The 22,530-nt window shown below is 58.5% G+C and overlaps 9 protein-coding genes across 9 annotated transcripts; 4 read left to right on the top strand and 5 right to left on the bottom strand.

Moving 5' to 3' along the window:
- Positions 1 to 2,537: 2,537 nt before the first annotated feature.
- A1Q1_07480 (uncharacterized protein) lies at positions 2,538 to 3,747 on the bottom strand (the record flags this gene model as incomplete). The annotated part of the gene is made up of 4 exons (XM_014327009.1): positions 2,538 to 2,849; positions 2,907 to 3,179; positions 3,257 to 3,428; positions 3,488 to 3,747. 4 exons carry the CDS (start codon positions 3,745 to 3,747, stop codon positions 2,538 to 2,540), a joined length of 1,017 nt encoding a protein of 338 aa, XP_014182484.1.
- Positions 3,748 to 5,030: 1,283 nt separating this feature from the next.
- Positions 5,031 to 7,442, bottom strand: A1Q1_07479 (uncharacterized protein; the record flags this gene model as incomplete). The annotated part of the gene is made up of 1 exon (XM_014327008.1): positions 5,031 to 7,442. One exon carries the CDS (start codon positions 7,440 to 7,442, stop codon positions 5,031 to 5,033), a length of 2,412 nt encoding a protein of 803 aa, XP_014182483.1.
- A 260-nt stretch (positions 7,443 to 7,702) lies between these two features.
- Positions 7,703 to 9,116, bottom strand: A1Q1_07478 (uncharacterized protein; the record flags this gene model as incomplete). The annotated part of the gene is made up of 3 exons (XM_014327007.1): positions 7,703 to 7,932; positions 7,983 to 8,828; positions 8,876 to 9,116. 3 exons carry the CDS (start codon positions 9,114 to 9,116, stop codon positions 7,703 to 7,705), a joined length of 1,317 nt encoding a protein of 438 aa, XP_014182482.1.
- Positions 9,117 to 11,908: 2,792 nt separating this feature from the next.
- A1Q1_07477 (uncharacterized protein) lies at positions 11,909 to 13,447 on the top strand (the record flags this gene model as incomplete). The annotated part of the gene is made up of 7 exons (XM_014327006.1): positions 11,909 to 12,285; positions 12,366 to 12,442; positions 12,488 to 12,580; positions 12,640 to 12,759; positions 12,808 to 12,856; positions 12,914 to 12,978; positions 13,029 to 13,447. The coding sequence occupies 7 exons, from the start codon at positions 11,909 to 11,911 to the stop codon at positions 13,445 to 13,447; spliced, it is 1,200 nt and encodes a 399-aa protein (XP_014182481.1).
- Positions 13,448 to 15,333: 1,886 nt separating this feature from the next.
- Positions 15,334 to 15,729, top strand: A1Q1_07476 (uncharacterized protein; the record flags this gene model as incomplete). The annotated part of the gene is made up of 1 exon (XM_014327005.1): positions 15,334 to 15,729. The coding sequence occupies one exon, from the start codon at positions 15,334 to 15,336 to the stop codon at positions 15,727 to 15,729; it is 396 nt and encodes a 131-aa protein (XP_014182480.1).
- Positions 15,730 to 16,408: 679 nt separating this feature from the next.
- Positions 16,409 to 17,147, top strand: A1Q1_07475 (uncharacterized protein; the record flags this gene model as incomplete). The annotated part of the gene is made up of 2 exons (XM_014327004.1): positions 16,409 to 16,608; positions 16,676 to 17,147. The coding sequence occupies 2 exons, from the start codon at positions 16,409 to 16,411 to the stop codon at positions 17,145 to 17,147; spliced, it is 672 nt and encodes a 223-aa protein (XP_014182479.1).
- A 104-nt stretch (positions 17,148 to 17,251) lies between these two features.
- Positions 17,252 to 17,705, bottom strand: A1Q1_07474 (uncharacterized protein; the record flags this gene model as incomplete). Its single annotated transcript, XM_014327003.1, has 3 exons — positions 17,252 to 17,303; positions 17,367 to 17,581; positions 17,646 to 17,705. The coding sequence occupies 3 exons, from the start codon at positions 17,703 to 17,705 to the stop codon at positions 17,252 to 17,254; spliced, it is 327 nt and encodes a 108-aa protein (XP_014182478.1).
- A 317-nt stretch (positions 17,706 to 18,022) lies between these two features.
- A1Q1_07473 (uncharacterized protein) lies at positions 18,023 to 20,743 on the top strand (the record flags this gene model as incomplete). Its single annotated transcript, XM_014327002.1, has 3 exons — positions 18,023 to 18,184; positions 18,355 to 18,995; positions 19,039 to 20,743. 3 exons carry the CDS (start codon positions 18,023 to 18,025, stop codon positions 20,741 to 20,743), a joined length of 2,508 nt encoding a protein of 835 aa, XP_014182477.1.
- A 114-nt stretch (positions 20,744 to 20,857) lies between these two features.
- A1Q1_07472 (uncharacterized protein) lies at positions 20,858 to 22,195 on the bottom strand (the record flags this gene model as incomplete). The annotated part of the gene is made up of 3 exons (XM_014327001.1): positions 20,858 to 21,772; positions 21,831 to 21,989; positions 22,061 to 22,195. The coding sequence occupies 3 exons, from the start codon at positions 22,193 to 22,195 to the stop codon at positions 20,858 to 20,860; spliced, it is 1,209 nt and encodes a 402-aa protein (XP_014182476.1).
- Positions 22,196 to 22,530: the final 335 nt, after the last annotated feature.

Genomic DNA, 22,530 nt, shown 5'->3' with positions numbered 1-22,530 from the left:
TCCTGCGCCCCGCCGGGGATTCAAGTCTCCCACCTAGGCTACACGGATCCGCAGATCTTACAAACCGCTTGTCGTCAAGGAAACACAGGGGCCCACTGATGTGCGAATCCGCAGTGACTCGCCCAAAATCCTATCGGGTTGTTGCCTGCACATCGCCTCTGAACCTGACCTCGAGTGTTAGAGTCCAAAGGCGAATACTATCTATCGGTCGTGCCATGCCGCACTCAAACATAGGTGGCATAGGCTCGGTCTTGCTCCAGTGGGCTTGTCGACCCAGCGAAGCTGAAAGTGCTGCTCGATAGCTCTCTTATGCAAGTTCTTCAGAAGCACTCAAGTGATCGCACACTGACTTTGGCGAGGGTGTGGACCGCAGGACTCGAGGACCAGTCGGTTGTGATGAAGTCAACCGTGGGAAAGCATGAATCTAGCGAACGCGAGCCCCGACCGCCGTTCGGGTGGTACTTGTCAAACTCGAAAGGACGGCGACCGTGGGAAACATTGAATTTGCGATGGTGCCGCTCCAGCCAGGACGCACAGAACGAACGCATGTGGCTCCGTGGGAAAGTACCATCGTGGGAAACATTGAATCTGCGAAGCTGCCGCTCCAACTGAGCCGCCCAGTTCCAAACTTAACGAACGTATCTGGTTCCGTGTGAAAGTACTACCGTGGGAAACCATGGATCCACAACAACCCAGGTGCTCTAACGCTGACTCCGTACTTCGCACACTGACTTTGACATGGACGTGATCGTAGGACTGTGTAGGGGTTGTCTGTGAGGAAGCATGGATCTGTCGAGTTAGCTAAGGCGAGCTCGGTGAAACTCGTCAAGCTCGAAAGGACTTTATCGTCAAACGTCAGAAGCGCACGTCTTCCACGGTCGCAGTTCGCATGCGTTAAGTTTGAGATCGGTTTGGGTCGAGTTTGAAGCCCAACCATCGCAAATCCTTAGTTTCCCACGGTGGCAAGTTGCATTCGTTAAGTTTGGAATCGGTTCCGGCCGGATGGAGCACTGCCGCCGCAGATTCCATGTTTCCCACGGTGACAATCTTTGCATTCGTCAGGATCGGATGGTTAGTTGTAGAGCTGTGTCACCACAGAGTCCATCCTTCCCACCATTGCCCCGCACTCATTTGTAAACCGCCTTTCCCCTCCTCAACTTCACTTCAGAGCGGTCCTTGGTGTTTGCATATGAACCCATTGAAGAGAGCGCTACGCATCACGATCACGTCTCATCTCGAACTCCAACTTCGGCGGCACCGTATCGAACCAGGAGGCCGTCGCACGTGACGATGATCATGTCGTGATGTGCTCAATCTGTCGACGCGAAGGGGGCCCTTGAACCGCGGAGACGATGCTGTTGGACAACTTTGGACCCTACGTTTCCAAATCGTACAACGAGGGTTCTCCGATGTGAGCAGCATCGAGCGCGCCACGATACTCACTTGTGCACTTACGAAACAGCCCATCTCCCGTGGTTGTCCATCGAATCTTCAATTTCGACAAGCCTTTTTGCGCCTCCCTGATCCAACCCTCACCGACAGGTCAACTTTGGCGAAGAGACATGGAAGACCTGGGACACGGACTGAACATCCCTCGCAGGCAGGGTGTCGGGAATGTCGCGCACAAGTCCCTTGTAGGGACTGCCCATTTCTCGCGGCCTAGGTGGAGGCAGATGCACCTCTCGGCTTGGAGGCCTCAGTAACATCCTCCAAACCCTCCCGTCTTCAGGGGTCTCTCCTTCAAGCCCAAGCATTCAACCTGCACAGTGGATAGGGCGTTTGGAGATAGCATGGCCTCCACCAGAGCAACCCCGTTTCAACTAAACACGAAGTTGCAGCTGTACATTGACGATACCTCAAGTCTGACAGTCCGCTTACAAACGCGAGGGGCGCTTACAACTTCCACGAGAGGTGGTGACAACGCAATATGTTCAATCTTGCCTGAAAGCCTGTTGGATCGAAGCACGAACGCTCGTTCTCAGAGCACCCACGCGCGCCTTGCGGCTGCACCTTGACCGGAGCCCGAAGCTTTGCTGGTGGGAAGCGGCGTTGGGCGTGCACTACCCGCAAGCTGCACTTCAGCATAAAGCACCTGTCATCGAACAAGATCTAGGCAGCGGAGGGCAGAGGTCAAGCTCAATTGTCACTCCATCATTCGACAGACGGCAGCGAGTGAAAATCCTGACGCCGGGACCTGAACCATCGACGACGACTTCTTCTGCCACACAGGATCCTACTTCCTGCTAATGCCACGTCCGAGGAACTCCGCCATCATACGTTGATCCCTTCAGTTGCGCACAGATGTATAATCAATTCGACCTTGAGAATCTCGTAGTCGGCGCTCTGTGAGTTCTTTCCACTGGCATTCTCTTCAATGGTTTGACTTCGACCCCGCAGCAGCAGAATGACACCAGTGCTGTACATTATGACCAGAGCTGAATGATAGTGATTTGTAGTGCAGCACCCTGCATTCGAAACTATACTCACACTCTAACGGACCTTACTGAATATATGTTTACAACTTGAACCGTATCTACTCAAACTGGCTTGGCCTTCGGAACAGTCTTCAGCTGGAGTTTGGACTTGGGCGGAGCATTAGGCCTAGGCTGTGCTGTAACGGCACTTTTCGTCTTCCGGGGAGGACCAGTCGCGCTTAGCTTGATGCCCTCAGCCTTAGCAGCAGCGGCGAAGGCGACCTTGAGTGTTCCTTGCGCTGTGGACACGCAGACCACAGCAAGGCAGCGGCTCAGGGCGCGCTTCTCCTCGGCGTTATTCGCCCGAGCCAAGGTCCCGTAACGGCACGTGCAGAGCAAACCGACACCTGTCAGCGAAGGGAAGCCAAGTCCGCCCTGTTCACAACAGCTGGGGTACAGGCACTCCGTGCCCCACGGGAACCTCGACACAACAGCTGGTCCACGGTCGGCGTCTCGGCCCTTCTTGACGTAGACGCGCTTGGCCGACGCCCCAACGGCGGTGATGCCCATGGCCGTGACCTTCTTGGCCAGTTGCGACTTGAGATAGGCGTCATTCCAGTCCCAAGTGGCCTTCTCCAGGACCTTATCGAGAGCGGCGGTCAGCCGGTCCTTCTCCTCCGCATTCCTAGCCATTGTACCGTAATGTCTCTGACAAATGCGGCCGGTACCACGTCGGCCGGTCCACCATTGCCATTCGGTGTACATCTCATCGCAGCCAGGGTAGAGGCAAAGCCCTGGCGACTTCTTGACCGTCCTGGATCCGGCAGCCTGCTGGCGCTTACGGCGGTATTTGCGACATTCGCGCTGATCGCCGCTCGGCCCGCGTATGCGGCACCATGTCGATGAGTTGTTGCTGCCGCACGCGCAGGTGAATTGCCCGGCCCAGCAGCCATGGCACAGCATGGAGCCTGGGACCGGCCCTCTTCTCCATTCCCCACAAACTGTCGCATCGCACTGGAAGCAGGTGTATTGCTCCTTGTACTCCTTCGTCTGGCGGCGCTTGGCTTACGCACAACCTCGGCAAATAGGAGCTTTCTGCTGACCCTGTCCAGCCTTCTTCACGCGCGCGCCCGTAGCGTGCGCAGGTGAATGCAAAGAAATTCGCTGAAGGCTCTGATCCAACGGTGACGCCGAATCCGATATTGCCCGGTCCCAGATACGTAGGGATGGGTGAGTCAGCGAGGGTGCGTGACGCTCGTTGGATGCGCTCCGAAGTAGACTCGAGGACGAGCGTCTTCAGCGCCTCCTGAGCACTCTTAAGCTTCTTCAGCATCCTCAGGTACGTCGCAATGCATTTGTCGTCCTGTTCACATACTGAGCACCGCCCAGCTTCCTTGATGGTTACAGCACAGGTTGTGCAGCGCTCCGGCAGTAATGGCAATGGTTATACAAGTTGCGGATGAGAACAGGTATTAGCAGCCGCATCGACCATCAAGTTGTGGCTGTGGTTTGATCTCGATAGTGCAGATGGAAGAGGGATGAGGATAGATGAATTTAAGAGGGGAAAACAAGCGGGGATGATGAACGTATGAGGGGGACGATTTCCTTATGGACATAGCTTGGGGTTTTGAGGGCCCGACACCGAATTGGGGTAAGCTGCAGGACGTGTCGGCCCTTGGGTCACAGGCCTCCTGGTGCAGGGCCGGAGCCATACTGGGCGGCTGAGCTGCGGTGTTACTGAGCTGCCGAACTGCTAACCTATCGAACCCTGTGCCATAGCCTTTGAGGCCTGAGGAACATCCCGTCTGTCTCTCGATGTACTCGCGCCCACGTCGGGTCCTGGGGGACCTTCCGAGTAGACGGGCATCATGGTCAGATCTACGCAAGAATGGAATGCCGTATTCCTGAGCTACTGCACGCTCGTGGTGAAGGTCACACGGGCCAAGCGGGCATGACATCTGTGTGCCCGCGCCTCACGACTGCGACGATGCTCTATCAAGGAGAACGTCATGGCTCATGAACATACAAGAGGTAATGTAGCTCGACGACGGGCAGTAGGCTGCTGGCCGCGTTCGTGGCGGCAGTTGCGCAATCAACTCCAGTGCTGATGGGAAGAAATACCACTAAAATGCCGTAAAATGTTGGAAAGTATGCAGTGGAGTCATTGCAGTCGTTAGGTCAATGATTAGAGAGCCAGACAGACCTGGAAGGCTACCCAGTGCAGTGCTGGAGCGACAAGGGCAGGGCATCGTCAATCAAATGTCGGACACGTAGGGAGTGATTGCTTTTCCACCACCGTCCCCCGACCCCTGACACCTCGCACCCAACCACGCGCCCTATCTTTCCCCAACTGAGCCTCAAGGGGAGCGCATCTACAGAGCGAGATGGGTGACGAAGCAGTCCATGGAGTGCAGTCTGATTAGGAAAGAGAATTCAGTGATTGTGAGGTCAACTAGGGATTTGAGCGTTTGCGATGAAGGCACGTTGATTTGAATCGGCGTCATAGCCCAACGGGGCTTTAAACATCACTTTGCAAATGTTATGACAATCTAACTTGGTACGTCTACGGCTACCCCTAATTGCTGGGAAGTTGCGCTCTTCCTCACTTCAGTCCCTTCACGCTTTTGAGGTGGTCGCGGTGGTTGCTCGGGGTCGTTGGGGCGGTCCGGTCGCGCTGAGCTGGATCCCTTCCTCCTTCACGGCGGCGGCCAGTGCTTCTTTCAAAGAACAGTCCGATGGCCGTTGGCAGACACGAACTAGACAGCGGCTCAGCTCCATCTTCTCTTGTGCTCGCGCTTTGCGAGCCAGGGTCGAGATGTGCCGCTGGCACAACTGCCCAACCTGGGTGAGGCCAGGGAAACCCTTCACGCCTTCTTGAGGGCAGAGGGGGTACAAACAGGCGGGGTCGAAGGGATAAGCCGACCTGACAAGTCTTGAGTCAACCTCTGGATCGGGCTGTGCCTTGGTGTACGAGCGTTTGGCTGAGGAGGCGGCGGTCTCAATGTTGTACTTGGAGACGTGTTGAGCAAGCCGGAGCTTCAGATCTAGCGGCCCGCAGTCCTTGGGTGCCTTTTCCAGGACGACATCGAGTGCACCAGTCAGCCTCGACTTGTCGTCCTCGTTGCGAAGGAGGCTCATGGTGTGGCGACCGCAGACCTTGCCTGTTTCGGGGCGCTCGGGCCACCATCGCCATCGGTCGAGTACTTCGGGGCATTCAGGGTAGATGCACAAGCCGGGACTCTTGTCGTCCGAGCATGTGCTGCACAACATTGAGCCGGGGAGATTGCCCTTGCGCCAAGAGCTGCTGGAGCCGGTGCCGCACTCGTAGCACGTGTGGCTCTCCATGTACGCCGAGGAGCTGCGTCGCTCAGCGTCTGCGCATGTCTTGCACACCGGCTGAGCCGCATCTCCAGTCCAGCCTTTCTCCCGCTCTCGCCCATAGCGCGAGCAGGTGTAGGCGAAGAATGTGACGGCCGGGGGAGGTTGAAGGCCGATGCCATAGCCGGCGTTGACGATGTCCGGCCCGGACGGCGGCAAACGGGCAATCGCCTTGTCCCGACTTGCCCGTTTGATTGGGCTGGACGGCGAGAGAGCTGGGAGGGTTTGAAGTGTAGAGGAGGCCGCGTGGAGCTTGTCGAGCTGCCTCTGGTATGTCTGCAGCCGCCGGGTTCCTTGCTGGCAGGCCGCGCACAACCCAGCAGAAGTAACGCGCGTCCTACACTTTGTGCAGAGCTGGCTGGGAAGCCGAGCTGCTCGATGTCCAGCTTCTTGGTCAACTTCAGACTGAGCCGCTGAGCGGCGTGCTGCATCAGCGGTGGTGGCGGCTTGTACAGCGTCGAAGGCAGCCTGGACCTGGTCCACCAGTCTGGAACTGCGAGCGACAGCCTCAACGGTTTCGACCTTGTTGTGGGTCCACAAGGCTGTCATCTTCGCTGATGGCACAAAGGGGCGGAGCCGAATTGGCTCAATCACTCCAACAGCAGCGAGCTTGTTAGCAAGCACTTGTAGTGGCCTTTGGCGACTGCGGAGATGCGCAGCGATGGTCGGAAATCTCCACGAACCTCGTGTGAGGTTCACTGCCCACGATTCCTGGCAATGATTGCCGTACTTGTCACCTCCATCGTCGTCGGCAAACGCCGAGATCCATAGCCCATGGTGCTCATGAGCAACGTACGTCGCTTTGCTTGGGCTTCCCGGAGTGCCGCTGTGATCGATGGGGATCCCTGAAAGTGGGTCCGCTGTGCCAAGAAGCTCTGGCGTGCCGTCCTCGGACCAGATTCGCACGTACGCCTGCTCCACGAGAGACTCGAAGAGGTGCATATACACCTTAAGAGGACTGAGGGCGGGTGCCTCAGCCTCTTTGGCGTTGATGGACCAGACTCTGTCACACTGTAGGACGACCCGCTCGAACACTGCACAAACGTACCGTGCCAAAAGTCTGGTGCTGGTAGTCCCTGGGAAGTAGAGCGTACATGCACCGTCCTTGTTGTAGATCGGAGCTGGCGCATCTGGGCGCCACAGTCGGACGTTAGCCTCAATCTCACGAAGGCGTTCGCGCGTAGAGGACTCGAGGAGCGTTCCGGCAAGTTGGGCCACGAGCTCTGGCTTTGGAGTCGGGTAGGATGCAAGTTGTCGGACGATGTTGGGCATGGGAAGGGGGGTCTGCCACTCATAATCTGGTAGACGACCATCGAGGAAGGCGAGCACGTCGTTGTGCTTTTGAAAATAGGCTTGGTAGCGCTGCTGAGGGACAGCTTTGCGGAATACTGAGGCGGCGTTAAGATCTGCCAAATTATTAAGGAAAGCCGCGGGCCGCGAAACATCATAGTCTTCGTCGCCAGCTCGGATGTACAGGAGGAGATCGACGACGTCGCGGCTCAGCCGCAACGCTCCAAACTTGGCCATGTTGTCGATGAAGGTCGTTCGCGTCACATTGTCCGGGTCGTGGCGAGCTGGTCCATCGGGTCCGAGCTGATGGTGCTTGTCTGGAGAGGGGTGTAGGGCTCTGCAGCGGTCGACGAAGTTCATCACACGCTGGATTGGCTTGGGAATTGGACTGCTGTTGTCGACAATTAGATCGGAGGACCACCCAAATGCGTCTACCCCGTTGGCGAGGCGGAGCACCTTACAGCGCAGCCGTTCGGCGCTCAAGTTAGAGTAGTCTACTTCGACATTTCCCGAACTCCTCAACTGTCTCCGTCAGCGTTTCCAACTCAGCTTTCCAGACTAGGAAAGGCACTCACATCCTCGACTCGAGCCCTGTTCACCAGTTTCGGGCGACCGAGACGCTAGTCGAGGTCGTCATCTGCTTTGCGGCAGTCGTCGAGGCGCTGGTGCAAAGGCTTGAGATTGCCAATCGACTCTACAGCCTTCTCAATAACGGCGTTGATGTCGCGCTGGAGTAGCACACATTCATTGTCATAGATGGTCGAGTCATTGTCATGGGTACACTCGGAGCTTTCGGTCTCTAACCACTCTTCAACGTCTGCACTGCCAGACTCGACCTCTTCCGATGGAGCTGTGCCTGACATCAGTTAGCGTGTGCCTGCCACCATTCTCTTCACTCACTTTCTGTCTTCGGCAACTTCGGTGGCACGACGTCAAATTCCGACTCGGAGTCCGTGGCATAGAATCGAAGTCGTTTAGAGGTGGGGCGGCTCGCAGAGGTTAACTCTTGGGATGTAGTAATGTGCTCAAGCTCGCTGGGGTTGGGGCAAGCTCCCTCTGCTTCCCTGGCTGTGAGCGAAGGGGACGAGCTTTTGATAAGAGCGGTTTCTTGCTGTTCTCGTTCGGCAAGTCGCTGAGACTTTGGCTCCGACGATGTACGCCTCGTGTGGTCATTCTCAAAAGTGACTGAGCTGGACACTCTGGTATACAAGCCCGACGTCGCGATATCGAAAGAGACAGGGGCGGGGTCGCTGATCGTGGGCAGCTTGGAAGCCGTGGCCTTTGTCAACGTTAACGTCGGCGGCTCAGACTTGGTCTTGCTGCTAGCGGTTGAGCAGTGATGAGGCGGGCTTTTCTCAGAGGAGGTGCGAGCGTCGCGGGCCGACCGGCGCGTCCACCCAACAGGCGGGGGCACTCGAGTGTACCTGTCCACGGATGTGCTCGGAAATGAAGGAGTGTTGCTGTCTTGACTGGCGTTGGAGGAAGAGAAACTTCGTACGTTGGACGTCTCACGAACTGGTACTTCGACGCAATACAGAGCGTTGCTGCACAGAGATGTTGCTGGCTGCTCAGGAGACAATGAGCCGGTCTCGTCCATCAGTGCGATGCTCCGCTGACGGGCCGGTCGAGATGTCGTGTTGTGGACGGTGTGAGGCGTTGCTGGAACAGAGGCGTCGTCGGAACCTTTTGTGCCGTCACAGTTGTCGTTGCTTTGTCCGTTGGTGGCCATGGTAGATGGGTAGGGTGCTATGCAACGAGGTTCTGCAAGCGTGCCAGGCGGCAGGATGTAGCACGTTGGAGTTTCGATTCTTGGGCGGGTAGAAACCTGAAGGTTGCTGTCGGGAAGTGCTGCAGCTTGTTGGAGTCGAGATGAAGGGGGCGGGCTTTCCTGCTGTTGAAAACGATGGAGAGGTAAGTATCGTTCGAATGGTTTTGCCCATCCCAGATCATGTTTGGAAGGGCTGAAGAGGCTGCGAGGATTCGGATCAAGGGAGCAGAGAGTAGGGTGTCGGCAGGCTTAGGCTGGGACGCCATGGTGACCGGGCTCCTTGAATTCTGTACACCTGAGCTTCTAGAATGCTGACGTCTGGCGTCGCTATCTTGCTTAGCTGCCCAACATCTGGTCTGCTGGGCAACAGGGTGCGAGTAGCTGGAATATCGGTCTGCCGAGTCCCTGGACGGTTCAATCAGTTCGCCGCTGCGTTGCTGCTTCGCAAGGGGGCTCGTTTGCTCGTTTGCTGAGCTAAGGGCTGCTGCAATGCAGCTGAGCCAATGTTTTTCCACGCCGCGCATTGTCCAGGTCGTTCTACTTGAGCTCCCGCCGCGGGATACATTGCGCGCAAACATTCCGGGGGTCACATCTAGGCACGCATGCCTCGTCCCTGAGCTAGCGTGTGTTCTTGGCGAACTGTCGACGCGCAACGAGCCCAGCGGCCACAGCCACGTGTGTCGGTTTCATGACGGCGGTGGCGCATGATCGTGCAGGAACGGCGAGGGAATGAGATGGAGGCACGGTTGAATGTGAGCCTGCAGCTTGGCAGTCGACAGACGGCATGGATCGCAGGGAGGAGGTCGGCAGCAAGGACGGCTTAGGTCAGGTTCCAGCAGGCAGATGGTCGAACCAAACAGAGTCGTGGGCAAGCCAAAATATGCTAGGTCTCCTGGTCGTCTTATGCATCTGGCTGAAGCACGCGCCCAAGCCTTCTACGTGGTGGGCGTAAAGCGCTTTCGGGTGCGCCGACGGCCCGACGGTGCAGTTGGACAACTCGAACAATCGCTACAGCACTGTTTTGCTCTGGTTTCCCCTGCCAGGACTTGATTCCAGATCGCCGCCCGTCGCCCTATAGATCTCATAGAACACAGAGAGCGCAGACATAAATTCGGGACCCTTATCGTCACGCTGTCGCGTCAAGCACGTTCCCCGCTAGTTCCAAACGGCTCCGCCTCGGGCAACAGCGAAGCCTAAGGTTGTGTCGCACCCTGATCCCAGAGCTGTTTCCAACGGTGCGGCACGCCCGTTAAATGAGCCCGTACTTTGTTTGATGAGTCCGTACGCGTCGTTTTGTTTTCGGCAGCGGAATCCTCGAGGATGCCTGTACACCGGAATGGTCCATCCCAGATCGGACACTACGGACGCTACGGGAGCTACGGGCACCCCTAACGCCCAGGCACCCGGACGCCTAGAACAGAGGCAGGGCAGGGTAGCCCACGCCGATACCCCGACCCTGTGAATATCCTTTCCGGCGGAGTGCGGTCAGGATAGGAGGCATTCCAGCACCCAAGACCTACCTCATCAGCACATCTAGACTCATTGGGAGCAGCGATGCTCCAATTCATCACATTGGCTACGGCTGTTGAATTGTCCAGCGGCCTGGCACGTCTGTACTCGGCGCTGCGTGGTGTCCTCACCATCCTCTTTCAGGGCTTTGACCGCGATAGCAACGCCTGGCTCCCGGTGCCGGTGGCGGCGGCTGTCGGGGCATGACCATCATAGGCAACAATGCCGAGCCGAAATCCAAGTTGACCATGCCTTATGTTGATGCTCTGATGTTCTGTATCGGCTCGCAATACATGCGAAACCTCGCACCGGCTACCCGATTAAGTATCGACAGAATGCCGCGCCATCACACTCGTGCAGGAGCGATGTAGTTAGCGAGTAATTTTGGAGCTGTGCCTGCAACTCACGGAATGAATATCACTGATGCAGACGGCTGATTAGCCGGACCGGCAGTACCGGGATGTCAACGCAGCGCTATTTCCAGGATGTCCAGGGCAATTCCATGTTGACCTTTGTGAGGGAGTGGCTTCTCGTTGAACTAGCTGCCTCAGGCAATTCTTCTCGATGCGTGTGTCCCGACCGTTTGAGCAGAAGGCGTTTGGAGCCTGGTGAACGACTGACATTTGGAGTGACGAGGGGTTCCAGCGGAATGCTGTGAACGCTTTTGTAGGATACCCACAGTTTGTCAGAGCTTTCAGCAGGATACGCAACTCGGTGGAAGAAGCGACAGAAGGCTTGTCACAGATCTGCACGCTGTACGCTATACGCACTGCACACTGCATTGACGGCAACTCATGCCCAAAGGGCTTGGGTGCCGAGACTGACGTCACGTTTGGGTGGCCGGAGGAGCCTTAGTCCGAGCTAGGGTGTGCCGGGGATGGGGAGTGTTGCTTGGCTGCTCGTCTGCCCCTCTGCCCGCCTGCCTCTCTGCCCCAACTACTTCTCTGCTTGTCTGCTTGGAAGGGGCATATGCGCGTTATGCTTGGCTGATGGGCTTCGCGTTGGTGACACCCGAGCTCTCCGCCTCCTCGGGCCAGCGCCGAATTGATCGCGTTAAGTTGGCTGGGGGCGCGGGGCGCGCGGGGCACTCCGAGGACCGAGTGGAGCCTCCCGACGCCCGTCAACCCTTCGTATGATCGTACACGGTGCTCTGACAATGCGCCAGCACAAGGCAGGCCGCCAGAACGCCGGAACAATACCCCCCACCTGTTTTCAGCGCTAATCGCGACGATGCCATCCCGCTTTCAAGGGAGGGGCCGTGTGGGTTCCTGGACAAAAGACAGGCGCGAATCCACTGCGCCCTTGCGAACCCACAAAGGCGCCGCCCTCAACCCCAAGTTCTTTCGAGGAAGCGAGGACGCCCCCCGAGTTACTAGCTCAGACAGTCCGCAGCTCTGGCTTGAAGCGCTGTCCTCGGCGCCCTCCTGCATCCTTGGGCTTTCTGCCGCTGTCGATTCTGCGTCCCGGTTCGTGGGATACCTGGCGTCCCCCGTCCCCGGTCCCCAATCCCCCCTCTCTTCCATTCCAACAACTCTACCGCTACAGCACCATGTTTGTTGCCACCTCATCCCAACGCTGTTTCTCACAATCGCCAGCCTCCTCGACCATCTTTCAGCATCCCATCGTCGACAACCTTCCAACTCCCTATCTTGGAGGATCCCAGTGCCACGATGTAATGTCAACATTGACACAGAAACTGGCCCCGACTCCACTCGCCCACGTTGGCCTCATGGCCTCAGGCTTTGCGAGGTGTGTTCATGTCAATGCCTCTACGGGAAAGGCAGTTTCTGGCTGGCGACCCGTACATCACACCGACGCCAGCGAGGCTTTGGTAGGGTTTGACAGTCGCCCCTTGCAAACTTCGTCTGACAACGTCCCCACCACCTTGAGCGTGACTGAGATGGGGGATAGGGTTCTTTCTCTGAGGTGATGAGGCCTCGTTTATGAGTACACACACTTCGCTCGCATCCGTCCTTCACAGGTATAATTCGCTGATTGCAGGGTAGTTTCTCAATGTCTCTCTATGTTCGCCAAGGCGATAATGCGTGCGAGCGGTTCCACATCACTTCTGGGAAGAAATCTGGTAAGCTGAATCAGGTTACAAGCAGGATACTGACAGTGGTCTCAGCCAATCAGAAGCTGTCGAAGACTGTCATGCTGCAAGCTGGTGGCTCTTGTCGCCTTTACCACACCGACGCGCGCAGGTCGATGCATGAACGTTGTGAGTCAAAAAGAAACATGCAAATCATGTCTCCAGCTTTCGTGCTCGCTGTTATCCAGCCCTTCCACGAGGGCTGAATGCCTCATCCCCACAAGACGTGCAACGCGAAGGCACAAAGGTCCTCAACAAGCCGCGTTTGCCTGACACTGTGGCTTTTGCTCCTCCCTCGTCGCGACTGGGTGAGTCACCGATTTAATCAGCTGACTGACAACGAGTTTTTTTTCCAGATTCAGGAGACCGTTCGGACCTCTATCATCTCCGGGCGACGTACCAGGCGTACGAACGTGCTCCTCGAGATGCCTGGTCAAGGACACCCTTTTCCCGTTGACATAGTGGCCTGTCTCATCGCGTACCTCCATTTGTCAACCAGAATCAACGCGCCCCTCTCCCAGAAAGCCGTCCGTGTCCGCCTAATCTCCTCCGAAACCCGACAACAACTGCGCTCCAGCTGTCCCGGGTATCGAAGCCTCGGGGCCATCGCGATCGTCTTTTCTCTCGCCTCGAGCCTTCCATCTGAGCTTCATCCGAAGCGCAAAAGGGGTGAGAGCACCGTCAGCAGCAGCGTTGATGATGTTGATCAAGGCAAGGACAAGCGGACCGCAAAGCGAAGCGTGTAAGGATACTGTAGCCCTCGATCTAGGCTCCGACCGAACCTCAGCGGAGATAAGCTACCCCAGCAAGGCTCAACATCCCTTCCCTGACGAAGTCATAGCATACCTCATTGCATCCATTTTTTATCAGCATCGCTCTCGGGCTCCCGACTATCTTCTCCCACGACACCAGTCCCGTATCCGTTGCTGCGAACCTGGTTACTCCCTCACCACAACTCAATCAGCCCGTTCCTCATTTGCCCGAACAGCACATTAGTGTAATCTCATGCACAGGGCTGTGCTACGATGCTATCTCACCTAGTCCGTTGCCTATCTGCCGAGTGGGTAAGACCTCTTCCGACCGCTGGAAAGGGAGCCGCGCTGAACCTGCCGGGCATGGTGACCGACCTATCTTGCAACGCGGAGTGGACTGGGGGGTATTGATACCATTGCTCATCGCTCCTCTCACTATCCCTGGAATGCATACATCGCCAGCGCTGCTGAATGCGTCCACGACGTGCAGGGTTGTAGGTGGGAAAGAGGTGTTGACAAAGGAGAGGTCGGGGCGGCCGCCACTGGAGAGATCGACGTCAGAATTTGAGAAGGGCAGAGCCGCCCAGGCCTGTTTTGTGTGCTCTTCACACTCTCCCACGGTCATCCATCCTGCAACATATCGCCGCATCAGAGCATGGCTCGCGCTATTTCAAACTCTCCCACGGTTGTCCACCCTGCAACATATCACCCCATCAGGGCATGGCCCACGCAGTTTCACACTCTCCCACGGTCGTCCATCCTGCAACATATCGCCGCATCAGAGCATGGCTCGCGCTTTTTCAAACTCTCCCACGGGTTGTCCATCCTGCAACATATCACTGCATCGGGGCATGGCTCACGCAGATTCACACTCAACCAAGCTCGCCTTCGCTAGACTCTTGGATCGAAGCCCCAAGCCGCTATGCACTTTGAACGCAATCACCAGCGTCTGTCGGCGACGACGGCAAAACGGTGCACAGCTTGTATCACCGCTCATTAACCTAAGGGAAAAATGCGCCCGCAATCAGCTTGCGGGGTTAGACTCAGACGAAACCGTAAAGGGGAACGATCAAACCGTCACCAGCCTGCCAGTGTCGACTCGGCATTCTTCGTCGGCGGCTTCGTCATAGCGCAGGTACCAAGTCTACCACCTGACGTCGTGATCGGAATGTCTGTGACTCTGCTTTCTCCGTCTCAGCCTCAAGTGTCCTCCAACCGAGATAGTATCGGTTCGAGGCATGTTCACGCCTAGTCGAATGTTATTTCTGGAGACACGGCCTCGGTAGAGCGGCGTCGCCTGACCACTTCAAGTTTCAAATGGCTATGCTCTGCTCACAGACCTCATCTTTCATCAGTTCCAGCTGCTCGCGTTCTAGTAGCATGACGAGGGTGTCATCGACCAATTGCTTAGTTTATAGGTTGGTGATTATCGCAAAGCAGTTCTTGTGCAGTGGCTGAACTTAAGGCTTCCCTCAACTCTGATCACGTCCTTCGGCGGCCACTGTAATGACGTAGTGCCTTAATCAAGTCCGACGCCGACGTCAGTCATCGCCGAATGCTGTGCACTTGGTATCCTGCCTGCTGCGGGAGACCCTGCGGCCTCTCCGGGTAATCTTTCGGGAATCCTCCATTCGGCCGGCGATCACAGCACCCACCTATCGGTCCCTGGCGCTGTTGGGTGGGTGTCCAAGAATAACCGCACGTCGTTGGTCCATACCCACTCCGCCCACTACTCTCCGCCGGCGGTCTAAGCTTCACGCTAATCTGCGCGGAGGAACGTTTCGTCGGAACCATCGCCGAACTCCATAGGGTTAAGTTACATCCGAGTGATCATGAGGCTGTGCCGCGTCATAAGCTTAACTCGCACGAACTGCTCCGCGCACCAACGCCATACAAGGTCACAGGCTTTAGGCTTCGGTGTCCAAAGGACAGGCGAGGAACCTGAATGCTGTTGTTCTTAGTGTTCTTCCGGAACAGCGTTCAAGTGACCTCCGCACCTCCGCACCCGGCCATGCTAGCTAACGCTGACGACTGATGAGTCGCAAAGGTATATAACAGTAGGTCTCCTGTCCTTTCTCGACATCAGCAACCACCTCCTCCACTCAACACACCATAACCAAACCGTTCAACATGCGCTTCGCTCTTCTTTCCCTCTTCGCCGCCACCGCCGCCCTTGCGGCCCCGGCCGGTGCGAACCCTCACAGCGACATCGAGAACGTCGAGATCGAGCCCTCGGAGCCGTACACGTGCGAGTACGCTCACCTCTCGTGGGAGGGCGGTGTGCCCCCTTACACCATCGTCGTCGGTGATGGCGAGGAGATGCACCAGCGCGGCTCGATCGGCAAGGAGCTCGACCGCTTCGAGGTCCAGGACCAGTTCGCCGCTTACCGCATCAAGCACGAGGGTCACCTCGAGTTCGCCATCTACGACTCGAACGGCCGCCGCACCACCTCGGGGGCTACCGCTATCCGCAACGCGTTCACCGAGTGCATCGGCAAGGACGACGGCCTGCCGTCGCACCTCTAAGCACAGCTTAGTCACTTCAACCACCGCATTAAGGCATAATCACCAGAAAACATAATCGTAGCGTCAATGTAGCCTTTTATCTGTCGCTGCTGCATTCCACTGACCATATAATGCTGGGACTTCCGGCGCTGTGGGCCGGTATGGCGAGTGCAACTACCAGCGGTCAGATCTAGGCACGCAGCGGTCGTAGTTGACCGCAGGGGCGTCGTTGTTTGCCCGTCACAACTGCCTCATGTTCGCCTCCGTTTGCCGCCTGCAGGATAGGAACATCGGCAGCCTCACTCCGATTTCCGCTTTAGTGTGAGCTCGTCAAGAGAGGCGGCGGTGTTGGTCGCCGATAAGTTGCCGATCTCTCAAGCCAATCCACGTACTCCGAAGGCCGAACATATAAGGGGCGCTGTCGCTCACCATGCCCAGCGAATAGGACTACACCGTGCGTGCGGAGATGTGGGGAGAGCAGGGAGCCCCAGCGGTGCGTGCGCTGCTCAGGTGACCAGCTGGTCATGACTTCGAGCGGTCTGAGCGTCTGCGCAGGAGCCATAAATACAACTCTGCTCAGTGCGTCCTACCGACTTCTCCCTTTACTTACTGTCTTGTTAACACTGTTGTGCACCTCGACCTTCCAATACCACTCACACCAGTTCTTACTCTTACTCGCAGCCTCTCATCAGCACAGATCATGGCGACCCGGCTAGCCCGGTTCTCTGGGTACAACGCCAGCTCCAGCTCCAGCGTGGCCGGGTCGATGTGGCCGCGGACTCTGTCTGGCTTCAATGCGTTCTTGAGCGGAGGCTACTCTCCGGAGCCTGCTTCGCTGAAGTCTGCGCGATGCCACATTGACTGTGACGTGCTCGTTCCGAGTGTCAGTCTGGGTTTAGGGTGAGTTTGTCAGTGGGTCTCTTCTGACAGTAAGATCTTCACACTCCCCGCGCCGTTCCCAGCACAGTTCGACACACTCACACGCTCCGTCGCGTTCGCACTCCCCGGCACACTCATACCTCCCGGCTCCCCACTCACCGCCACCGACGGGCCTCGTTCCTCTTGACCCGCCTCCGGCCCTTTCTGCTGGCGCCGTGATTGACTTGCGTCAAGCCGCGCTGTACCTCAAAGCGCACTCCTTCGCTCGTGACCCGCGACTCCGCAAACTGCTTCGACAGCACGGAGCAACGCATGCCATGCACACAGCCAGCGAGAAGGACCACGTTGTGCTCCAACTGCCTACGAACCCGCCACGGCTCGTTGTTGTCTCCGACCCGGAGTTGCTGAAGCTGCTGCGCAAGGGGGCCGAGCACCGCGACCACGGTCATGACCGCAGCCATGACCTCCATGCCCTTGGCCACCACGGCCGCTGCTCTGACCGTGCCATCCCGCTCGCTCCCCCGCTCGAGATCCGGCAGCCCGTGCGGTGGACCGTGTAAGAGGGCTTGAGCGCTGTATCCCTGCTTTCTGCTTGTATCATCTGTTCATGAGTTATGCTACATTGTGTCTGTTATACAACCGAGATCCCCACATTGTCATGAGGCTAAGCTCCACCACATCCGCCGTCACGCTCGTGAATCGCGACACATTCGAGGCTGCAGTTCCAGTCACCGCATCGCTGGCATCGGTAGCTCCCAATGTAGCCGCACGAGACGCACAGGCGAGCTGGTGGAGTGGCTGGTGGCGGCGCAGCAGCAGTGACGTACGGCGGCGTCGGGGTCGAGGGGAGCTCGCCGAGCCAGTCGCGGAACGTCTTCTTCGTGCCAAGTGCGCGGCGCACGTTCGGTGTCTGCTTCTTCTTCGCAGCTAAGACTTGAGCGGCATGAGTCTGCGCTGCCGCTGAGCCAGGCGGAGGAGGGGGCGGAACGAACGACTGCGCAGGGATGTCGGTGGGGTTGGTTCGCTGGTCGTCAGCTGGAGTTTGACCGGTGACACACCTCGAGATCCTCGAGCCGCCGCTGGACCCGTCGCTGCTGGAAGTCTGTCGTGATGGCCATGGACGGTCGACAAGGTGGAGGTAACGAAATGTGTCAACAGAGGGTTCGGTGAGATCTTGCTGACGCGGGCCCAGATTCAAGGCACGGTATCTCGGCGCAGCCCACGTGGCGATATGACGCCCGCGGTGCCTGTGACGATACCGAGGCTTCGAACACTCTCGATCTCTCGCCGATCCAAGACCGACCCTTTCTCCGGCCAGAGCAGTGACGACCTTGGGAACCGGGAAAAGACCACGCACACGACAAAACCCGGTCGCCCCTTTTCCCTATCGACTCTCTTCCTCCCAGATTGAACGAACAGAGAAAGGACCTGCATCATGCCGATCCACACCATAGCGGAAAAGCTCTCCCACGTCGACACCAAGAAGCTCTCGACCGCCGTCGCCGTCGGCGTCGGCGCCTTGGCGCTCAAGGTCTACTCGGGCGGCAAGAAGAGCGTCTGGGAGCGCGAGTGGGGCGGCAAGCTCATCATCATTGCCGTGAGTTCGATCTATCTTTCAGAACTGACCTCCAGGCGCCGCCTGAGCCGACAACGTTCGCCCTCATGCACAAGCTGCTGCACCTGCCTTCGCCGCCGCAGATTCTCTACCTGCCGCCGATCGCGAGTCCGCTCCCGCAGTCGCTCCTGACTATGCTGCACGCCATGAAGCTCGCGGCGTCGGGTAACCCGCTTGCACAGCTCAACTGCGAGCCTCTTCCGCCGACGCCCGAGGCTGTTCGCGACTTTGTGAAGAAGTGGACCTCGACTCCGGCCGGCACCACGGGCGAGGGCGGTCGCCGCGTGGATGCGATCGTCCTCGGCGGTAACTGGGAGTGCGGTATCTACGACCAGTGGTCGGCGTGGGACCCCAGCACCCACCCCGGTGTCTCCTGGACGCCCCAGCAGATGCACTTCCACCTCATCACGTCGCTCCTTCCTCACCTCATGAAGGCGCCCGCCGAGCGCAACATTCGTATTATCGAGCTGGTCTCGCCTGGATGGTCCTCGGCCCTTCCCGGTGTTGAGGCGACGATGAAGGGCAAGCGCCCCGAACCGGACGAGGGCGTGCTCGCCGACGCCGGCAAGCGTGCCATCGTCTCTCTGCTCGCTCAGGAGCGCCTCGCCCTTGTGCTCAACACTCTGGCGTCTGCAGAGTACTCGAAGCGCGAGGTTGTCCCAGACCCGAATGCGCCCTCTACCAAGAAGCGTGACACCAGTGTGCAGAGCAACATCCTCGCCCTGTCGGTTATCATGCCTTGGGCGCGTGATGAGGTCGTGCACCCGATCTGGGGCGAAGATAGCCTCTTCAAGTTCATCCTGTAAGTTGAGGCGACCCGCTCAAACTGACGCCAGGTGGTTCGCCTTGTACCCGCTCGTGCTTTTGTTCACGCCTTCGCCGGCTCAGTCTGTGCAGCCTATCCTGTTCGCTTTGAACGCGCCGGTCGCGTACATCAACGATGCCTCCGCCGACTACACTGGCAATACGGACAAGTCTGCATCTGACAACCTCGGCAACGAGGAGGTGGACGGCTCGCAGCGCCCCAAGGATCTCTCAAAGAAGGACGCACCTCTTCCCGAGTCGCAGCGCAGTGTCCGCCAGGGCTCGGTGATTCGGGACTGCCAGACCATCGAGCTGCCGCCTGTTCTGCGTGACGAGAAGCTGTCTCGTGCCACCTACGACCGCATTGAGGAAGAGGTCATGAAGGGCGTCACCGAGACTGAGGCGAAGGAGGGCAACCGTGGTCAGGCGAGCAAGCCCAAGGGCGCTAAGGGCGCGACGGCTGAGAAGCAGGCCAGCACTCCACTCAAGACCGGTGCCGCGCCCCCAAAGCGCAAGGAGGAGACTGTCACGCTCGACGTCGCCGGTGGCGTTCCCGGTCAGCAGCCCAGTCAGGCGGAGAAGGCTGCTGTCGACGGCATGAAGGCTCAGGCCAAGGCGCAGGAGATCGGGGACAAGATCGACGTGGCTGCTTCGCGCGAGGAGCAGCACGTTGCCCAGCCCGAGGCGTCGGCAAAGGAGAAGGCCGACGAGATCGCCAACGATACCACCAGCACAGCCGACAAGATCAGCCAGAAGGTCGACGATGTTAAAGAGCAGGCCGACAAGAAGGCTGCCGAGGTCAAGCAACAGGTTGACCAGAAGGCTGGAGAGCTCAAGCAGCAAGTCGATCAGAAGGCTGGCGATGCCAAGCAGAAGGCGGGCCAGACCGACAAGGCCGTTAAGAACGACGCCGCCGACAAGAAGGCCAAGGCGGAGAATGATGAGAAGAACCTGGAGAAGAAGGTCCAGGAGAAGGCGAAGGAGCTCGACGTTCCCCCGCCCGAGACGAAGGAGCAGACCAAGGAGCGCGTCGAGAAGATTAAGGAGAACGAGCCGAAGAAGGGCGAGTCGTTCGCCGACGCCATCAAGGAGGGCACCCACGAGGACCACCACAAGCAGCAGCAGCAGAAGTCGGCCCAGCCCACTCAGGCTCAGCAGGGCACGGCCACGCAGCACACCGGCACGCACGACGCGCACGTGCACAAGGGCGAGTCATTCGCCGACGCTATCAGGGAGCACACCGGCGCTGCTCACCCCGCTCAGCAGGCCCAGGCCAAGTCTGGCACGCAGCACACCGGCACCCACGACGCCCACGTGCACAAGGGTGAGAGCTTCGCCGATGCCATCAAGGAGCACGCTGGTCAGCACCAGAACGCTTCGGCTCAGCACGCCCCGGCCCAGCATCAGCAGGCTCCCCAGCATGCTCAGCAGAAGCCTGCTGCCGCTCACGATGCCCACGTTCACAAGGGCGAGTCGTTCGCCGATGCCATCAAGGAGCACAACGCCCACGCTGGTGCCCAGCACAACGGCTCCCAGCACACCCAGCAGCACCAGGCTCAGCACCCTCAGCAGACCCACGCTCAGCCCCAGCACCAGGCCCAGCACAAGCAGCAGGTGCAGCATGAATCGGAGCCCCCCGTCGTTAACCCCCCTGTTCAGACCCATGTTCCCCAGGGCCAGGGCAAGGTGCACGCCGGCGAGAGCTTCGCGGCCGCGCTCAAGGAGCACACCAAGTAATCCCGTAATAATCCGTAGAATCTGAAGTAATGCTAGAGAAAAGATGTATGATAGTCGAATACAGGTGCATACACTGGGCTGCTATTACTCGCCCTCGTCTACTGGATGGCTAGCTTACTCCTCCTCGCTCTCCACGTCCATGTCGTCCGCCTCGCCCTCGGCGTCGTCGTCCGTCTCCTCCGCCTCTGGCTCCTCATCCTCATCCTCGTCGGAAGAGTATGTCTTATGTTTCCTCCTGGGCTTGTTCTTCTTTGCCTTCTTGCGCGCGCGCTCGCGCTCCTCAATGAGCCGCTCCGCAATCTCCATCTCGTCCAGGTCCTCCTCGCGGTCGCGGCGCTTCTTCTTGCGCCGGCGGTCGCTGTCGCTCTCGTCGTCCGTGTCGGCGACGACGAAGCCGTCGTCCTCGTCGTAGCTCGCCTCGCGGCGGCGGCGCTCGGGTGAGCCAAAGCCCGAGTCCTCGCTGTCGGCGCGCTTGAGGCGGGATCGGCCACCGGGACCGCCGTACTTGTTCGCTCCCGGGCGGGAGGGACGCTTGGTAGCGACAGGACGCTGGGGAGCGGCACGCGCAAGCAGCTCGGCGACCTTGGAGCTGTCCCCGATGTCGTCGAGAATCTTCATACGCGAGTGCTTCGTGTGCTGCTGGCCCACGTGGTTGACGAGCTCGCGGTGCGTCTTGCTGTCCATGCTCGTTGGGACGAGGTTGACCTGGCCCGCGATCGCAGTCTCGGCGACTAAGACCTGCTCGTGGTGACTCGTGTAGCAAAGGAAGGACGTCTCGGCGTTACCTGCCTCGGCAGCGGCAGGCGGGGCGGCGTCCTGGGGGCGCGCGAGAGTCGAGCCATAGCTGGGTGCGAGGTCGAAGAGGTCGTTTCCGAGCTGGAGCGAGACGCTTCCGTCGCTCCAGCGGAGCATGCGCGCGTTGCTTCGCCTCTCGGGTCCATGAGGGCCATTGACCCACTTCCATCGGATTGTGTTGCGGACGCCGATCATCTTGCTCTTCGCCTCGACGGGCTTCAGGTCACCGTCGTCCTCGCACGTGGCGCGGTAAAGCTCCGGGTCGTACGGCTGCGACTCTAGGTTCACGTACGCGGGCAGCTTGAGGTGCCAGACCTTGCCGTCTGTAGGCTTCAGGCGCGGCCACTGCGGGAGCGGCACATTCGCCCACACCTCCTGCATCTCCTCGACGTCCTCGTCCTCTTCCGGGTACTCGAGCGGGTTCTCGGATCCCGCGCGGGAAGATCGCGCACTAGCATGTGTGTGTCCGTCAGAGTCATCGCCGAACTGTGGTCAGTTGCAGGTGCGTGGACCCTAACTCACGATGTCGCCGCCGCCCTCCTCAGCGGGCTCCTCCTCCTCGTCCGGGTCCGGGTGTCGTGTCGCAGGCGCAGGTGACGGCGCCTGAGCTGGCGGCGACGACTCGCCCCACAGGTCGTTCTCGTTGTCGGAAGACATCGTGCCGATATCGATGTCCTTTGTTGTCGAACTTTCGATCAATGGCGATGGTAGAGTTGGTTAGTGGTCGCGCTGGGTGGGTGTCATTTGGCGTCCTGTTACGTAAATGGAAAATTACGTAACAGCTGGCTATGCCATTGTCTTCGCTGTTGTTGTTGTTGCAAGAAGGCAGCGACGATGCAGCGCAAGCACAGCATAGCCCAGAGCCATGTGCAGACAATAATGGGAAAGGACTGCGGATAGGAGCAGGTTGAAAGGTGCAGCCCGAGGTGAATGCCTTCTTTCTCTGTATCTGCGTTCTGACTGACGCTCGCCTAAATTGCTTCAAGCTTGAT

Source organism: Trichosporon asahii, assembly GCF_000293215.1.
Source record: "Trichosporon asahii var. asahii CBS 2479 unplaced genomic scaffold scaffold00010, whole genome shotgun sequence".
Classification (NCBI taxonomy): Eukaryota; Fungi; Basidiomycota; class Tremellomycetes; order Trichosporonales; family Trichosporonaceae; genus Trichosporon; species Trichosporon asahii.
This window is presented reverse-complemented; position numbering and strand designations above follow the sequence as displayed.